The sequence below is a fragment of the Marmota monax genome, unplaced genomic scaffold (genome assembly GCF_021218885.2).
Source record: "Marmota monax isolate L192 unplaced genomic scaffold, Marmota_monax_Labrador192_F-V1.1 WCK01_AAM20220418_F8-fsc00064, whole genome shotgun sequence".
Classification (NCBI taxonomy): domain Eukaryota; kingdom Metazoa; phylum Chordata; class Mammalia; order Rodentia; family Sciuridae; genus Marmota; species Marmota monax.
In genome coordinates, this window is record NW_026694542.1 from 664,807 (window position 1) to 681,399 (window position 16,593).

The 16,593-nt window shown below is 42.9% G+C and overlaps 1 protein-coding gene across 2 annotated transcripts; it reads left to right on the plus strand.

Moving 5' to 3' along the window:
* The first annotated feature begins 158 nt into the window (after window positions 1-158).
* On the plus strand, window positions 159-8,261 carry Mrps23 (mitochondrial ribosomal protein S23). 2 transcript variants are annotated; one of them, XM_046420584.2, is made up of 5 exons: window positions 159-309; window positions 810-980; window positions 6,448-6,525; window positions 6,692-6,818; window positions 7,274-8,261. In XM_046420584.2, exons 1-5 carry the CDS (start codon window positions 266-268, stop codon window positions 7,424-7,426), a joined length of 573 nt encoding a protein of 190 aa, XP_046276540.1. In that variant the 5' UTR covers window positions 159-265; the 3' UTR covers window positions 7,427-8,261. The 2 variants fall into 2 exon arrangements, with proteins under 2 accessions (XP_046276540.1, XP_046276541.1); XM_046420585.2 differs by having other exon boundaries at window positions 7,277-8,261.
* Window positions 8,262-16,593: the final 8,332 nt, after the last annotated feature.

The window sequence follows — 16,593 nt, forward strand, 5'->3', positions numbered from 1 at the left end:
ACTTAATCTACTCGCCTTTGGTTCGCTCCCTCTCTTTTGGCTCGCCTATCGAGTGCTCCTGTCTGAACCCGGTGAGAGCCCCGAGCGCGCCGCTTCGGACCATCATTTGCTTCCGCCTGGCTCCGCCCCGCGGTTGGGGCCGTGGCGTAGGCTTTGGATCCTCTTTTCGACCAGCAACTTTTGTCCCCTTTATCTGCCGTCGCCGGCGCAGGCGCCGCTTCCGGTTCCGGTAGTGGCCGGTCGTACTCTCTCCCAGGCACGGGTCATGGCTGGGAGCCGGCTGGAAACCGTAGGAAGCGTCTTTTCGCGGTGCGTACTTGCAGCCGGGCGTGGGCAGAGGATGCGGACCTCTGCACCGGTCTCGGTGGGCCATCCCCGTTCTTGGATGGGCTTGAGCAGGGCGAGGTCCCTACTCAAGAAGACAGAAAGTGTAAGTCAGGCGGAGCGCTAATGCTCTCTCCTGGTTCGGAGTATTTTTAACTGACTTTATAAACTGCCTCCCTTCCCAGTAGAGGTCTCTAGGAAGAGGAAGGGAGGAAGATCCAGGCTGATGGGTCTGACTGTACCGTCCTTTTCCGTGATGGACCCGGTGGGACGCGCGAAAGGGATTTAACTCCTGGGTGTTGCTGGGTTGATGTGGTACGTGGCAGTGCCTTCCCTGTAGGTGGAGAACACCTGCTGCGTTGTCCTTCCCACCTTACGTGCGGTGGACTGCCTGGTGCCTTTGGTGTTCCAGACTTTGCTAGACTGATCAAGGTCTTTGGCAGGCTGTTGTAATCTACTGACCTTGTTTCTCTTCCCTCTCTAAGGACTCGGGATCTGCTTCGGGCTGGGGTGTTGAAGGAGAAGCCCCTCTGGTATGACGTATACGAGGCCTTCCCACCATTGAGGGAGCCGGTCTTCCAAAGACCGCGCTTGCGATATGGCAAAGCCAAAGCTCTCATTCAGGACATCTGGTACCACGAGGATCGGATAAGAGCGTGAGTGTGCAGCCTGTGTAGTGATCAGAACACACCAGAAGTTAAAAAGGGAGGATTTAGGTAGCAGTCTGGTAACGAAAATAAGTTAAGTTGCGGAGGTGATCTTGTATATCAAAGTCAAATTAGGGCATCAGCAGCCCTCCCTTCCCTATGGTGAGAAGAAACAGAAGTTCTTACTTAGAAGTGGAGCCTAGCAACTGACAGATCATTGCAGTTGTAGCGGCCTTGTTTTGTGCCAATTTGCTGTGTTCCAGACACAGCTAAACTCTTTTCAATTAGCATCTTGTAGGCCTCACTCTATACCTGTAAGGTGGGTATCCTTATCTCCATTTTATCCAAGAGGACTGTGAGAGTCAAGGAGGTTAACTTCCTGTGGTTATACAGGAGGGCAGCAGCTCTGGGAATCACATCTCTGACTCCAAGCTCATGTTGGTCATTGTGTCTGCTTCTCCGGGAGTGGAGATAGGGGATATGTGGTCTATGGATCTAGTAGTTGGGATCTTTGAAGTCATTCAGAATGATGCTTAAAAGTCCAAGGGATTGGGGCGGGGGATTTAAAACAATCATCACTAAATTTGAAGGAAAGTTCTTACATGTTTTATTTACTTGGCCTCTGTTTCCTTTTTAATAAAAAAGTAAAAACATGCGTATTATGGAAAATTTAAAAACAAAGGAGAAGCATAAAGAGGAAAGCACAAATCACCCAAAATCTCACCATCTAGAGACAGTGATTTGAAGGCAAGCCCTGTTACTTGACTCACCTTTGTGGCCTGGGTAAATTATCCCCGTAAGCTTCAGTTTCCATACAGTAAAATATAATAATAGTACTTCTGGAGTTATAAAGGTGAATTAAGATAATGCATAAAAGTTTTTTAGTTCATTACCTGGCACAAAGTAAGCCTTTAATAAATGATTGTTGTTATTAAGAACATTTGGGTCTTTCCTTGTGTTTTTTAAATATATTTTTTAGTTGTCAATGAACCTTTATTTATAACACTGATTGTTTCCTTAAGGTGTGTTTCTACCACTAGAGTTGATTAGGTCAAACATTGTGAAAATTTTAAAGTTTTTGCTGCTGATACCCAGTTTGTTTTAAAAAGATTGTCCTACTTTCACTCTGTAGGGTGGAGAGTTAGTAGTATCTGAGAGTTCTTTCTTTCTACCTGCCAGCACTGATAATTATTTTAAAAAGTTTTTTTCTGATCTAGATTATTTTTAAAATACTGTCTAGAGATTTTAATTTGTTTCCTTGATTAGTAAGTTTCCCCACTTTGGTGTTAATTTGCCATTATATTTTTGTTTGAAATATCTTTTTTTTTTTTTAATCTGTTGTAACAATTATTGCTATTAGTCTATTTATTTTATTCTTCTTTTGCTGAGGCTGGCTTCACACTTGTTCTCTTTCAACTTCCTGAGTAGCTAGAATTATAGTCATGATCCACCATGTCCAGCAATAATTATAACTACTTATCAGTAAGAGTTTTTTTTTTTTTTTTTAATCATTTTTATTTTGTTTTTGAGGTGAGGTCTTGCTTTGTTGCCCAGGCTGGCCTCTAACTCTTAGGCTCAAGAGCTCCTCCTGCCTCACCCTCCCAAGTAGCTGGTACCATAGGTGCATGCAACCACACTCCGCTTTCAATTAAGAGTTCTTTATAGAAACAAAGATAAATGTTGCAAACATTTGTTATCCATAATGCTTTTTTTAGTGTATAGAAATTGATTATTTTATTCCATGAATGTTTTCTGTGGTGCTTTCTATGTGCCAACTATTGTGCCAAACATTGTGCTGAGCACTGGGATATTTTATGTATTCAAATATACCGATTTTTTTTCTTTCTGTTGGCCTCTTTGCCCTTAGTTTTAGAGTGTTTAGGAAGATCTTTTTCAGTAAATTCAATTATCTTTTTCTGAGTTACTTTCAAAGTGCAAATTAGGTGTTGAAAGTAGTAGAAATATTTGTTCTTTAATCTCCATTTTTCCTTTCCTCTCCTTTTCCCTCAAACCTAAATAACTGGGGTTGGGGTTATACTCAGTGGCAGAGCGCTTGCCTTGCACATGTTAGGCATTGGGTTTGATCCTCAGCACCACATAAAAACAAATAAAATAAAATAAAGATATTGTGTGTATCTTAAAAAAAAAAAAAAAAAACTTCAAAAACCCCCAAACCCTAAATAACCTAAGTAACTAAAAGCAAATGAAGCTAGAGTATCCTCACCCCTGCAGCTTGAATAGCTTAAATAGCATGTACTTGTTAATGGTTTGTCATCAACCTTCTTAAAAATGATTTTAAAGTCCTCTATTTTTTCTTAGTAAAGAACAATTCAGATGTCACACTCTTAGAGATTGCTCTCTGCTGCCTCCCCATGTTAGTGTCTTTCCAGAATATTCTGAGTACTTTATTCATATTGCCCCTGTGAGGGTCTGAAGCCTGTCTTTCTTTCTTTCAGAGAATTTTTTTTAATATTTATTTTTTAGTTTGTTTTTGGCGGACACAACATCTTTGTTTGTATGTGGTGCTGAGGATCGAACCCGGGCCGCATGCATGCCAGGCGAGCGCGCTACCGCTTGAGCCACATCCCCAGCCCTGAAGCCTGTCTTTAATAGTTCTGCATGCCAAGTACCATCTTTATCCAACAATACACATTTAGGTTTGTTTTGTGGGGGGTGAGGGGCAGGCTACCGGGGATTGAACTCAGGGGCACTCAACCACTGAGCCACACCCCCAGTCCTATTTCGTATTTTATTTAGAAACAGGATCTCACTGAGTTGCTTAGTGCTTCGCCCAGGCTGAGGCTGGCTTTGAACTTGCAGTCCTCCCATCTCAGCTTCCCGTGCCGCTGGGATTAGAGGCATGTGCTACTGTGCCTGGCAACAATACACATTTATTAAGCACTACCACTGGGCCAGTTACTATCTGATTTATCCTTGTAATTAGTGCCCAGTACTTGACATGGAAATTGCTCATTAGTTTTGCCCAGATGAAGAAATTAATAGATTAATGAATGAAATTAATAGATTAATTAGAATCACTCTAGTAGAGTTACTTTGAAAGTGCAAATTAGGTGTTGAAAGTAGTAGAGATATTTGTTCATTAATCTCCATTCCTCCTTCCCTCTCCTTTCCCTTCAAACCTCAATAACCTAAGTAAATAAAAGAGAAAGTCCTTGAAGAGGAAGAGTGAAGAAACAAGATTAGAATTGTTTGGAGAATAGCCAACAGAGTTTTGTGAGCTCCCTGAAGCATCTCCTGGAACAGTGGATCAGAAGCCACTTCTGTGGCCATATTCAGCTTTCCCAGACATAGATCTGCACTGCACCACTCGCTGAGAATTTACTGACACAGCTCTTCCCCTCAAACACTGATGTCAGTTTTAGTACCTACAGTTTATTTTAAATGTTGAGATTGGTGTTTGTGCCTAATTGAAGTTAATACACATCCTTTATTCTTAATCATTAGTCCTGAGTGCAAGAAAATGGATTGATAAAGTCTTTACTTAATTGGGATCTCGGCTTTTCTTTCCTTTCTTTTTTTGTACTAGGGATTGAATCCAGGGGTACCTCACTACAGGCTACATTTTCAGTCCTGTTTATTTTATTTTGAGGCAGGGTCTTGCTAAGTGGCAAGGCTTGAACTTGGGATTCTGCTGCAGCCTCCTGAGTTGCTGGGGTCACAGACCTGTGCCACCAATGTCTGGCAGGATCCAGGCATCTTTTATTTGAGGACTTTTTTTTTCCACAGCGTTTTCTTAAGGTGGCAGAACAAGTATATGGAAATTTTCAAGATAGGAATGAGATATTTGGGGGAATCAGATTTTTTTATTATGTTTTTGCTTAGATCCATTGCATGTACTTGCACAGGATGCTTTGTGCTTCATTTATACATTGACATAATTTGTGCCTCTGTGGATGGCATTGGAACTAGATGACAGGTCATTGGAGAATGTGGAAAGACAAATGTCAAAAGACAAGCAAAGAAACTGGGAAAAAATTTAGTAGCACACATGACAAAGGACTAATTTTCTATTTACGTAACTACAGGGTTTGCTCATAGACCAGTGAGCAAAAGACCACTATTTTAGTTTGGGTTGCTATAAGAAATTCTGTGGCCTGGGTGGCTTGTAGACAACTGAAATTTATTACTCATAGTTTTGGGGATTGGAAAGTCTGAGATCAGAGTTCTGGTGAGACCCTTCTTCCCAATTCAGAGAGGGTCCTCTTGCTGTCCTCACATGGAGGCAAGCAGGGTGAGGAAGCAAGCCCTCTCCTCTAAGGGCACTAATCCTGCCATGCAGGTTGTACCCGTGGCCTGATAACCTCTCAATGGTCCCATCATTAAACCTTGGGAATTAGGGTTTTATCCTAGGAATTTTAGGGGACACAAACATTCAGTCCACAGCAACCACCAAATAGAAAAGAGCATAGATAGTTCACAGAAAAGGAAATTCAATTTGCCTTTAAACTTGAAAAGATCATTAAAAAACAAAAACAAAACTAATAATCCCTGCTACTTGAGAGTCTAAGGCAGGAGAATCACAAGTTTGTGGTCAGCCTGGGTAAATTAACAATACCCTGTCTAGAAAGAGAGAGAGAGAGAGAGAAAACAGAGAAAGAATTAAAGAGCAAGCCTGGAGGGTGTAGTGTGGTGGAGTGCTTCCTAGGAAGTACAGAGCCAGGGTTCAATCTTCCCTACTGCAACAAACAACTAGAGTGAGTTATGATTTCTCAGCTATTAAGCTGGCAAAGATCAAAAAGTTGGAATATAATAGCTTGGTCTGGATACAGGAAGACAGGCACTCCTACACGACTGGTGTGAATATAAATTGGTACAGCTGCTTTGGAAAGCATTTGGCAGTTTGGAAGGCTTATTTACAAATGCATATATCTTGATCCAAAAATACCATTTTTGTGTAAATTTATTTCACAGACTTATGTGCACAGCGCAGGAGGAACTATAGATACAGATAATTCTTGTAGCACTGTCTAGAGCAGCAAAGAACTGGAAACATTCTGTATTTACTGATTTGAGGTAATTGTTAATAAGACAAGACATTAGGAGGGGGGGAATGAATAACTGCATTATGGTTACAGGGTCTCTTTTAAGGATGATGAAAATGTTTTGGAATTAGAAAGCGGTCATAGTGATTATACTAAATGTCACTTAGTTGAGTAAATTTTTATGTGAACTTTACTGCAATTAAAAAAATAAGATATAGAGCAGGATCTCCCATTCTTTGGGAATGTGACTATGACGGGGAATGATAGATGCTGGTGTGGGATATTTCTGGGTGGATGTGCAAGAAACTGGTTCATGTTGCTTCCTGAGAGAGGAACTGGGAAATTGGGGTGCAGAAGGGAGAGGGGTATTAACTCTTCACTCCCCATGGCCTAGAAATTATTCTGTATTCCTTCTGCCCTGCTGTCCACAATCTATAATTGGAGATTTATATCATATTGTTTGTATTTTCCAGGAAATTTTATTCTGCCTATGGGTCTGGCCCAAAAGCTTTTGATCTGTTCAACCCAAACTTCAAGTCAAACTGTCAACGGTAAGCCATTTTCAAGCTTTGAGTTACCCCCTACAAGGATTTAGTCATCAGTCTGAGGAGTTTTGTTGAACTTTACTTCACAAAAAGATGTAGTGCTTGGTGCTGTGTAGCACATATCCTGACTGCCCTGCACACAGACCTCAGGTGTGGTTGCTTGGGATTCCAGGTTTGTGGAGAAGTACATTGAGCTGCAGAAGCTTGGAGAAATAGATGAAGATAAATTATTTGTGGAAACGGGGAAGGCTTTATTGGCAGAAGGTGTCATTTTAAGACGAGTAGGAGAAACAAAGACTGTGAGTACTTTATTATAAGATTGTTACTGTTGGGCCGGGGGTGTAGCTCAGTGGTGGAGCACTTTCCCAGCCTTTGTGAGGCCCGGTGTTCTACCCTCTGCACTGAAAAAAAGAAGCTGGTGTTAAAATGGGTTATGTTCCTGTTTGACAGAAATTAAAGGGGAGTTTGTTTGTTTTCTTTTTTGCAACCTTGGCTCATATTCTAAAACTTCAGGTCAAATACTGTTAGATTGAATGTACTGGAATTTTGTGGTAATGACTGCCATTTAGAACAAGTGAGTTGTCATTAGGGCTCTTGAAATTGTGATTCTGTATCGATTTTTATCATGTTTACTATTTGTCATTACAGAATTTGTTAGTGCTAAATTTTTCAGACTGTGTCTAGTCATATGGCTCTAGCCAGTTAATTGAGTGGAAATGATAACATCTGTGTTACTTATATCTGGTCTTTTAAGCAGCAGGAAGGTAGTCACATTTCCTGGAAATCTGAACATGCAAGCGTCACATCTCAAACTGCATTAGAAGGAAACCAGCCTCAGAAAGACGTTGCCCAGGACCCGAATTTGGAGACACCTGAAGTGCAGTCTAAAGGCCTCTCCCCTCCCTGATGGACTGATGTACTGTGAACACTGACGGACACGCTGTGCTCACTGGATGGGTGCTGAGCTATTTTTAACAGTTGAACTATGTAAATGTTTCTTGATCTCTAAGGCACTGTGTTTGCCTTGTCTTAGTTCCTATTTCCGGATTGTTATAAGCTCAGTATCATGGTTTGAAAGAAGCAGTTTTGTGAACTTTCAGGACATTACTAAATAAAGGATTCCCTGGCTGCTTATAAAGTAAATTTACTTTGAATTTGTAAATAACATGAAGAAACCTTCATAAAGATTGTTTGAACGGGCCTTGTTCTGAATAGGTTTGCTCAGAGGTGTGTGTTAGCATGTAGCTGGCTGCATTTGATTCCCTGACATGAATCTTGTCTGGATCTTTCAGGTTTTTACCTGCACACGTAGTGTGCTCCCTTGACAGCTGTTTCTGTTGGCAGATAATCTTGGTACTTTTTGCCATAAAACTGTTAATTTCAGCTCAAGAGTCTGAGCTGACCTGTGCTTTGTGGGGAGAGTGAGGACCTGTCTTTAGACAAAGATCAGAACTTGAATCTCATGGATTAAGTGTGTTGGAGACAATTGGCTTAGGCCTGCGCATAGTAGACTGCTTGGAAAATGTCTGTTGAATGAGTGAATGAATGAATGATTACATCCAACTCAAGACTGAATTTAAATGGTGTCTCTGGAGGTCACTGGATCGCCCCGGTGGTGGGGAGCATCTAATTCAGATGTACTCCATGAGCATCCTCCCTCCCTCATCCTCACTGGCTGGACATATGAATTGACTTTCTCATTTCCCTGGATTTTACTAAATAAATGAAACATTCCTCTGTTATTTGTGACTAAGTTGCTTCCAAAATTTCTTGATTTAAAACTGGTGTAGCATTTCCACCCGATTGTTCTGTGTGTGGTCTTCTCTTGGTAGGCTGAAAGAGGGTCTGCCTCTTACAGCTTCAATGCCTCCTTGCATATGGGTGCTCAGTGCATGAAGGCCATTGAGTCCATGAGGCAAAAACAATTCTCAGCCGAGTTCCCCTCACCCCGCAACATTTGTCACTGTTTTCCAATTCCTTATGTTTAAGGAATACTTCACTTTTAGATGGGGGGCGTAAATTTCATTCATTCAAAGACTGAGCAGTTGGGTACTGAATATCTGGCCAGACCTTGGGAAGAGGATCTAACAAGCAGGTGAACAAGGTAGTAACACTTCGGGGAGTAGGGGAAGTCACACTATGTCTCTAAAACTCATGATTCTGTTTTTTTGCTTTTATTTTTAAGTTGTAGATGGACACCATACCTTTATTTTATTCATTTTTATGTGGTTCTGAGGATTGAACCCAGTACCTCATATGTGTTAGGCAAACACTCTACCATTGAGCTATATATAACTCCAGCCCATGTTTTGGGGGTTTTGAAAAAGCAGTTTCTTTACCAAAATGATGAAGACTTTTGCTACCAGGGATTGATTGAATTCAGAGGGGCTTAACCACTCCCCCACATCCTCAACCCTTTTAAATTTTATTTTATTTTTAGATAGGGTGTCATTAAGTTGATTAGGGTCTCGTTACATTGCTGAGGCTGGCTTTGAACTTGCAATCCTCCTGCCTCAGCCTCTCTAGTTGCTGGGATTCCAGGTGTGCACCACTGCACCCAGCTGAAAACTTTTTTTTAAAAGTTGTTATGTAATTCTTTAAGAACTTACATATTATTGGGATATAAAATTTAAAGGTAAAAAGTCCCATCCCTATTGCTCAGTCACCCATCCTCTCCCCAGGCTACATTTCCTTGTGTGACCTTCCAGAAATATTTGAGTGTATATATGGAGTCACTATGCACACTGTTTTGTACGTTGTTTTTGCAGTTAATATGTCTTAGAGATCCTTTGCACTGATGCTTCGTGATTTAGCCAGTGCCCAATTGATGAGAATAATCATTTGTTTTACTGAACTGCAAATGGGCCAGCGTAGTATAGTGTGCGGGGGTCAAGGAAAAGCCCATCTTCAATTTTTGTAATCTCTCTCATAGAAACTGTGCTCAGTTCTGTCCTTACCAGCAATTTAAGAGAATGCTCATTCACCCCACATTCTGATCTTGTTAAATGAAATGGGCTCATGAGGAGGGCCTGGGCCTGTAGAGGGGTGAGAGGCTGACTGGTAGCAAACCTCTGGAGGGGAAGAAGGCTCCTGTCACACACTGCCTTCTTCCCGTGGAGTCTCAGTGGTGGAAATGTGTGAAAGGTATGAAGCTTACTTGGGAAATTGAGAACCTTTTCCACAGTTTGGGCAAAAGCCATTATCTGGTCCCTACAGTGTTCTTGAAGGGAATGCAAGTGTGACATTCTTGCCTTTAAAAAGCTGAAAATCAAGTTGGGAAGACAAGGGTGACTTGAGAACAGCAAGACGAGCAGGGAACCTTTTGAATCATGATATAAATATACTGTAGAGGCTCCTGGGCGAGAGACCAGCCCTGCACTAGTCCAGGTGTCCTGCATGTAAGCCGGGAAGGGTGGGCGGGGATGAAGTGTGTGCACCGTCTCTTCTGCCAGAGGCACTCTCCTTGCCACCAAGGACTTCAGAGGGTAACTTAAGTGGTGTTTCAGTTGGTGTCTGCTCAGAACCTTCTCTTGTTTGTATCCAATGTCAAGTCCCTGTTGAACTCCCACACAGACAGCACTCATAGGCACTTCCCTTAGTAGACCTGGTCTGCTATCTCTACTCCTGCCTGATGTACTGTGGCCTTCATTCCATATCAAGAGCATAAATAGGGGCAGAGATTCTCAGCCAGTCTTTTAGGAACACACCCTCCTCCAAGCAGAGGAAGTGTGTATCCAGGTTATAGTGAATTTTGCACAAGTCAGAAAATCTGGGTATTTGTGGATATCCAGTTTTTACTGGTGTAGCCCCTGTCAGTCTTCAGTCTATGAAATAAGGAGAGTGATTGCTTTGTTGGTGACCAGTTAGTGTTGTGAGGATTGAGATAAGGGGTACGAAGTTCACCCATCACGTGTAACTGGTGCTTTCATTAGTATTTTGAGTAGTGGAAAACGGGTTTGATGGATAAGGTGGGATCAGATCATGGTGGCCTTGACAGACACATGGAGGAGTTCAGTTGGGATAAAGAATGCAGTTGGGGGAGTGGGCAGGGAGGCCAAGGAGGAGACAGCTATTCCAAGTTACAAACCCAAATGACCAGAAATCTAGCAGTGTCATTATCAGACAGAGAAGAGGAATCTGAGCTTTCAGGAAGAGAGCTTCAGTTCTGCTAAGTTGGAGGTGATGATGCAGCAATGTCCAAGTGACAGACGAGCTGTGGGACAGGTGTCTGGAGAGAGGGAGGAAATTCTCATACGGGGGTCAGGTTTGGAGCAAGGAGAATGATTGAACTCTCTAAGGAGGGTGGAAAGACACAGGATATAGGGATTGGCCAGGTGAGTGCTCTTAATTAAAGGATAGGAAGGACAAAAATAGCAAAAGAAAACGACTCCTACATCTTCCATCATCCCAATATCAATGCTTGTTTAAGTGGTTCTGGATCCACTGGGTTGTACAGAGTTCTGTCTTTGCTTTTGTTGGGTAGACCTGATTCTTGCTTGGGGGTCCTTAGAAAACTAGTCCAATTAAAGAATAAAAAATTTCCCTCCAGGACTGGGGCTTGATCCTAGGGCCTTGTGCATGCCAGGTAAACATTACTGCTGAGCCACATCCCCAGGCCCTGTTTGTAGTTTTCTTTCTTTTTTGATAGCTTTATTTATTTTTATGTGGTGCTGAAGATCGAACCCAGTGCCTCACATGTGCTAGGCAGGCACTCTGCCAGTGAGCTACAACCCCAGCCCATGTAGTTTAGTTTTCTTTAATTGTGTTGTACTCTTTGAATCCAGAGGATTTGATTTTGTTAAAATTATGCCTTTCTTTTTAAATAAATGATGACTTGCCCCTTAAAAGCATCCAGCAGATTTCCTGTTTTGAAACAAATTCAAGAGGGATGATAAAAGTACCTGAGGTTAGTACTGGTGCCCGCCTCTGCTCCTGAGGGTCCAGATGTGGCATACAGGAGTCCTTGGGCCTCGTGCATCCTCCTCAGCTCTAGGCTATAACCAAGCCTGCTGACTCAGAGCCGGGATGGCAGCTGATTCCATGCGGGTTGGGACATAAGACATAAAAGTGAAAGTGAGCTGGCACTGTCGCAGCCCGAGCACAGAGCACTGTGGAGCTAGGAACAAGGAAAGGTGAGTCAGGTCAGGGTGGGGCAGGGAAATGGGTCCTTTACTGTGTTCCGAGCTCTATTCCACAATAACCAAAGGTGGAAGACTGGCTGTGGCTTGGTGAGTCGTGTTTCCAGCCTCTGACTGCTCAGTGAGATGAAGGCTCTGAGCAGGTTCAGAGCAACTTGCTTGAGGTCACCTTGGCTGGCAGAGGAAGGGCACCTGCCCTCCTGTGGAAATACAGGAAATGGCATTCATATCACTCCTAGGGTGGCCCTCAGTGTGGCAGGCAGGTCTCTGATTGGATGAGTCCTGCACTGAGGCAGTTTGTGTGGAGATGCTGAACCAGGCAGGTGGTTACTGTGGCACAATAATGAGAAGGTTGCTAGGGGAGGGCGAAGGAAACAGGAAACAAGGTGTTATGTCCCCTAAAAATGTCACCACCATCACCACCTTCCTTCCATGAATAAAGAGAGCTTCATTGCTAGCTGACAATGAAACTACATTTCGAGTGTAGTTTTTTTACCCTTGATTGACGCTTTTCCTGGACTGTAACTTAAGTAAACGTCAGTCCCCTGACCTTCTAATTGCTCAGTTCTTTTAATTAAAAGATGATTCTAAGCAACATCAAGTAGTGGTCTATTTATTATTTATCAAGCATTTTCCTTCCAGCAGTTAGTGAAAGGTCAGTGGCTTCAATGGATGCTTTGTTTTTGGTGAGCAGTTTAGATGAAAAAGATATACAATCAATCTCAGCTCCCTCCTGTTTGCTCACGGGCAGGACACTGTTTAATAGTCATTTGTGGCATTTAGGATCGCAGGCCTTGGAAACATGCAGAAAAGTGCATGTGCATCCCTTGCTGCTGAACATTTCTCCAAAAGTAAACATCAGGTTGTGATTATGGTTAATAATGAGGTATTGATTGTCTGAGAATGTCACGGCCTGGGAGTATCCAGCTCCTGCACCACTAGATGGCACTGTACTCCTGCTGTTCAACTAGTATTTTATTTCCTTGCCTCAGGGTACCTTGCCTTTCAAGGTTGGCGAGTGTCCTTGTGAAATAACATTCTGGCTGAGATTTAGGAAGCAGAGGTCCTGGGGTGTTTTTGAGATGGGGTAAGATGGAGGGGACAGGCCATAGGACAAGTGACAAAGGCCTGCTGGTGTGTGTGTGTGGTGAGGGCAGGTGGTATCAGTACTCTTGCTTTTGTACCCTAATAGGAGCAGGAGAGGAAGGAACTAACTGTGCTGAGCCCCTGGAGACTCTGCCCAGAGCAGTGTTTCCTAACCTCCAGTCAATGACACATCTGCAAATTTGCAGTGGAGGATGATGGGAGAGAACAGTGCAGTGAGGAGCATTGGAAAAAACCCAGGCCTGGGAGGAACAGAAACCCTCATTAGTGCTTTGTCTTGTGATATTGGGGAGTTAGTGAAAAACCTGAGCCTCAATGGGCTTATCTAAGATAGGAATAATAATATCTGTCTCATCAAGTTGTAAGAATCAGATGAGAACATGAACTGAGTTCTTGGCAGTCGTCAGTCTTTGCTCTCCATGCCCCAAAGGCTCTCAGCAACTGTGATCCTGCTTCATAGGGGAGGACCAGGCATTAGATTAACATGGAGAGAAACAAAAATGGCACTTTGTCCCCTTTCACCGGCCACTCTCTCAATCCCCCATTGTAGTAGTTACTATCTCCTTCTAGCACCAAATAATAAAAAATACATTAATTAATTAACGTTTTAAAAGATGAAAAGCAAAAAGAACAAAGGAGAAAATCAAACATCTTAGGAACTTTTCTACTCTTGGAACTTACCCAATACTGGTGGGTTTTACTGACAAACTTGCTTTTACTTAGTTATTTCTTAGATTACATGTGTAGACATCAATATCTTAGTGGCACTCCCTCACCCCTCCTTTACTTTCTTATAATTCTCCCCGCTCCATATTTGTATACCCTTTTTTTTTTAAATTTATCTCCCTACCCTACACCCCAGATTATGGAGGAAAGCTGGAAGGTCACTACCTAGAGGCCTAGCTGAAGAAAGTGGGTCTAGCCTTAGGGCCTAGAGCTGGTCAGCAATTGAGGCAGGAATTTCTGGAACCCCTCTGATCATTCTGCCTATGAAGGGAATAAGAACGCCATGGGCTACCAGGGTTGTAGTGGTAGGCAGGGTGGGGGTGAGGCTTGGATGCCCAGAAAGGTCTATTCTATTTTTTAATAGCTTTATTGAAATATAATTTACATACCATAAGATTCACTCCTTCTAAATGTACAATTTTTAATTCATTTACTACATTGGGTAAATACCTACATAACTAGCTTTATAGTATTTTAGCATTCCAATAAGATCTCTACAGCCCACCTCTGGCCCCTGGCAACCACTGGACAGCATTTAACTTTTTGTCTCATATTTGCCTCAGAAAGGTGTATTCTTATTCTTCCCATTATCTCCTACCCTTCTTCCTCCATTTTACCCTGGTTGACCTGCAGGTGGGTGGTAGGACCTTCTGACCAGTTACTTGGGATGCTAGGCCATAGGAGCACAAGAGCTATGGGTATCATTTAGAGGGGTGACCTTACATGCTAGGCTGGTTCAAGTGGTTCCTACCACTTAAAGGGAGAGTTCTGGCCTCTTCTGTAAATCTTAGTTGAAAGAGCTTGGTTTGATTCCTGATGCTGGTACTGTGTGGCTGTGACTTTGAACAAGTCAGTTATTCTGAGCCTTAGTCATTCAGTTCCAGCACAGAATGTAGAAGCAAATAGATTTTTTTTTTTTTTTTTTTTGGTGGTGGTGGTACTAGGGATTGAACCCAGGGATGCTTAATCACTGAACCACATCTCTAATACTTTTTTTTTAAAACCTTTATTTTATTTATTTATTTTTATGTGGTGCTGAGGATTGAACTCTGGGCCTTGTGCATGCTAAGTGAGCACTCTACTGCTGAGCCACAACCCCAGCCTCCTCCCTAGCACTTTTTAAAAATAATTTTAAAAAATTTGAGACAGGGTTCGAAAAGTTGTTTAGGGCCTCACTAAGTTGCTGAGGCTGGCTTTGAACTCTTGATCTTCCTGCCTCAGCCTCCCAAGCCGCTGGGATGACAGGTACGAACCATCATGCCAGGGTGCACCTAAAAGATTCTTGAAAGTTCATTTACTTAGTGAATAAATGAACAAATGAAGGGGGATAATAGTATCAGCACAAGTATATTTTGGGGTACAAACCGGCACAAGATACTGGCTGCAGCAGAGCTTTGTGAACTCCTAAGACTTCTAAACCTAAAGATGTGAGGAAGAAGAAAATGCCATGGAGCTGATGGTGATGGGACAGGATGCAGGATGGAGGCCTGGGAAAGGTGGACCAGTGGGGTAAGCCAGGGCCCACTGGTGAGAACATCAGCTTTCGGGTCTCTATCTACTAAGGAATTCTGCAGGAAAGGCCTATTGCTCTTCAGACTCTCTCTGAGGTGCCCCATTTAAAACCCCAGCATGCTCAGGGTTATCTCTTGAATATTAATTGCCTCCATAGGAGATCCAGAGCTTTATCACCAGCTTCTTCTGGTTCCTGCTGTGAGAGGCAAAAGCCCTGTTGCATCTCCATCCTTCCAGCTGCCCATGGCCTCCTTCAGCCTCCTGGAGCTCATCGCCTTCCTCAGGCCCAGCTTCCTGCCTTGAACCAGCCTGGCATGGATATCGCTTCCAGCCCTCTAAGGATGCAATGTCAGGGACAATGGACTTACTTTGACATTACTGCCAGGCACCCCAGGCCATCTCACATAGCATGAGCAGAATCTCCATCTTCACACTCAGTGCCCGGGGCTGGTTCCCCTCAGTGTGTCTGGCCACATCTCCCAGGGATGGGTTCCCTGAGGCTGGAGCAACAGGCAGCCGGCTTAATCCCTGAAAAACTCCAATTCAAATCCTAAGAAGGTAAAGCTTGTCTTTGGCAGCTCTGTGCCATTCTAATTGTCTTACTTTAGGATGTGAGAGAAGAGAAAGAGGCTGAGGGACAAAGGCCAGATGAGCAGGAGGGGTCAGCTAACCTGAGTTCCAGGCAGGCAAAGGGTGCCTGAAGGATCCACTGTCCTGTGACATTCCAGCAGTGTCATTCCTGGCCTGCTAAGGAACCTAAAATCCAACACAGCATGTTCTCAGGGCTGGAACTGTTTTATTTCTTCTCTATTTTTTAATGAAGTAGCTAGACTGGCTTCTTAAAAGAACCACTTTGAACACCTGTGAATTCTACGAAGTTCAAATTTAGGAAAAATCTCACCTGTAGGGCTTAGGTCCTCTGAGCCATTGGCTATTTATAATTAATATTAATAAAAGATCGTTGACATATTTATTACTTAGCTGACATGTATTGCCAAACCCCAAAGGGTTTCCTTTAAGATCTAAAGGATTTGCATGTACTTGGTAGTTATGTTGAAGAGAATAAAACTTTTGGGGTATAATCAAGATTTCTTTCTTAAATAAATTTTTTTTTTGTAGTACAGCAATTGAACCCAGGAGTGCTCTACCACTGATATATATCCCCAGCCCTTTTTATTTGTTGAGACAAGGTCTCTCTAAATTGCCCAGATTGGCCTCCAGCTTGCAATCCTCCTCCCCCAGCCTCCCAAGTAGCTCTGATTCCAGGTGCCCACGACTTCACCTGACCAGATTTCTTATGAGAACCCAATGACGCATGGGCAATGTCTGCCTTAAACCAGCCAAAAACCAAAAAAGGAACTGAACTGGGTGTGCCACTGTTACTCGTTGACATTTAAAAATAAGTCCTTTAGTCCAAAATGAAGCAGTAGCTGGGATGTTGCATGAGGGTCCAGGCCCCCGCTCATCCACTAATTGGCTATACTTTATTAGCTGCTTGTAAAATTAGGTTGTCTAACCATTTGACCCTGCTATCCCTCTCCTCCGTCTATACCCAAAGGACTTAAAAACAGCATACTACAGGGACACAGCCACA

Excerpts from the sequence above, each read along its gene's own strand:
- Mrps23 (XM_046420584.2), top strand. The coding sequence starts at position 266 with ATGGCTGGGAGCCGGCTGGAAACCGTAGGAAGCGTCTTTTCGCG. Across the intron at positions 981-6,447 it reads CACGAGGATCGGATAAGAGC|GAAATTTTATTCTGCCTATG; the intron begins GTGAGTGTGCAG and ends TGTATTTTCCAG. Across the intron at positions 6,819-7,273 it reads GAGTAGGAGAAACAAAGACT|CAGCAGGAAGGTAGTCACAT; the intron begins GTGAGTACTTTA and ends TGGTCTTTTAAG.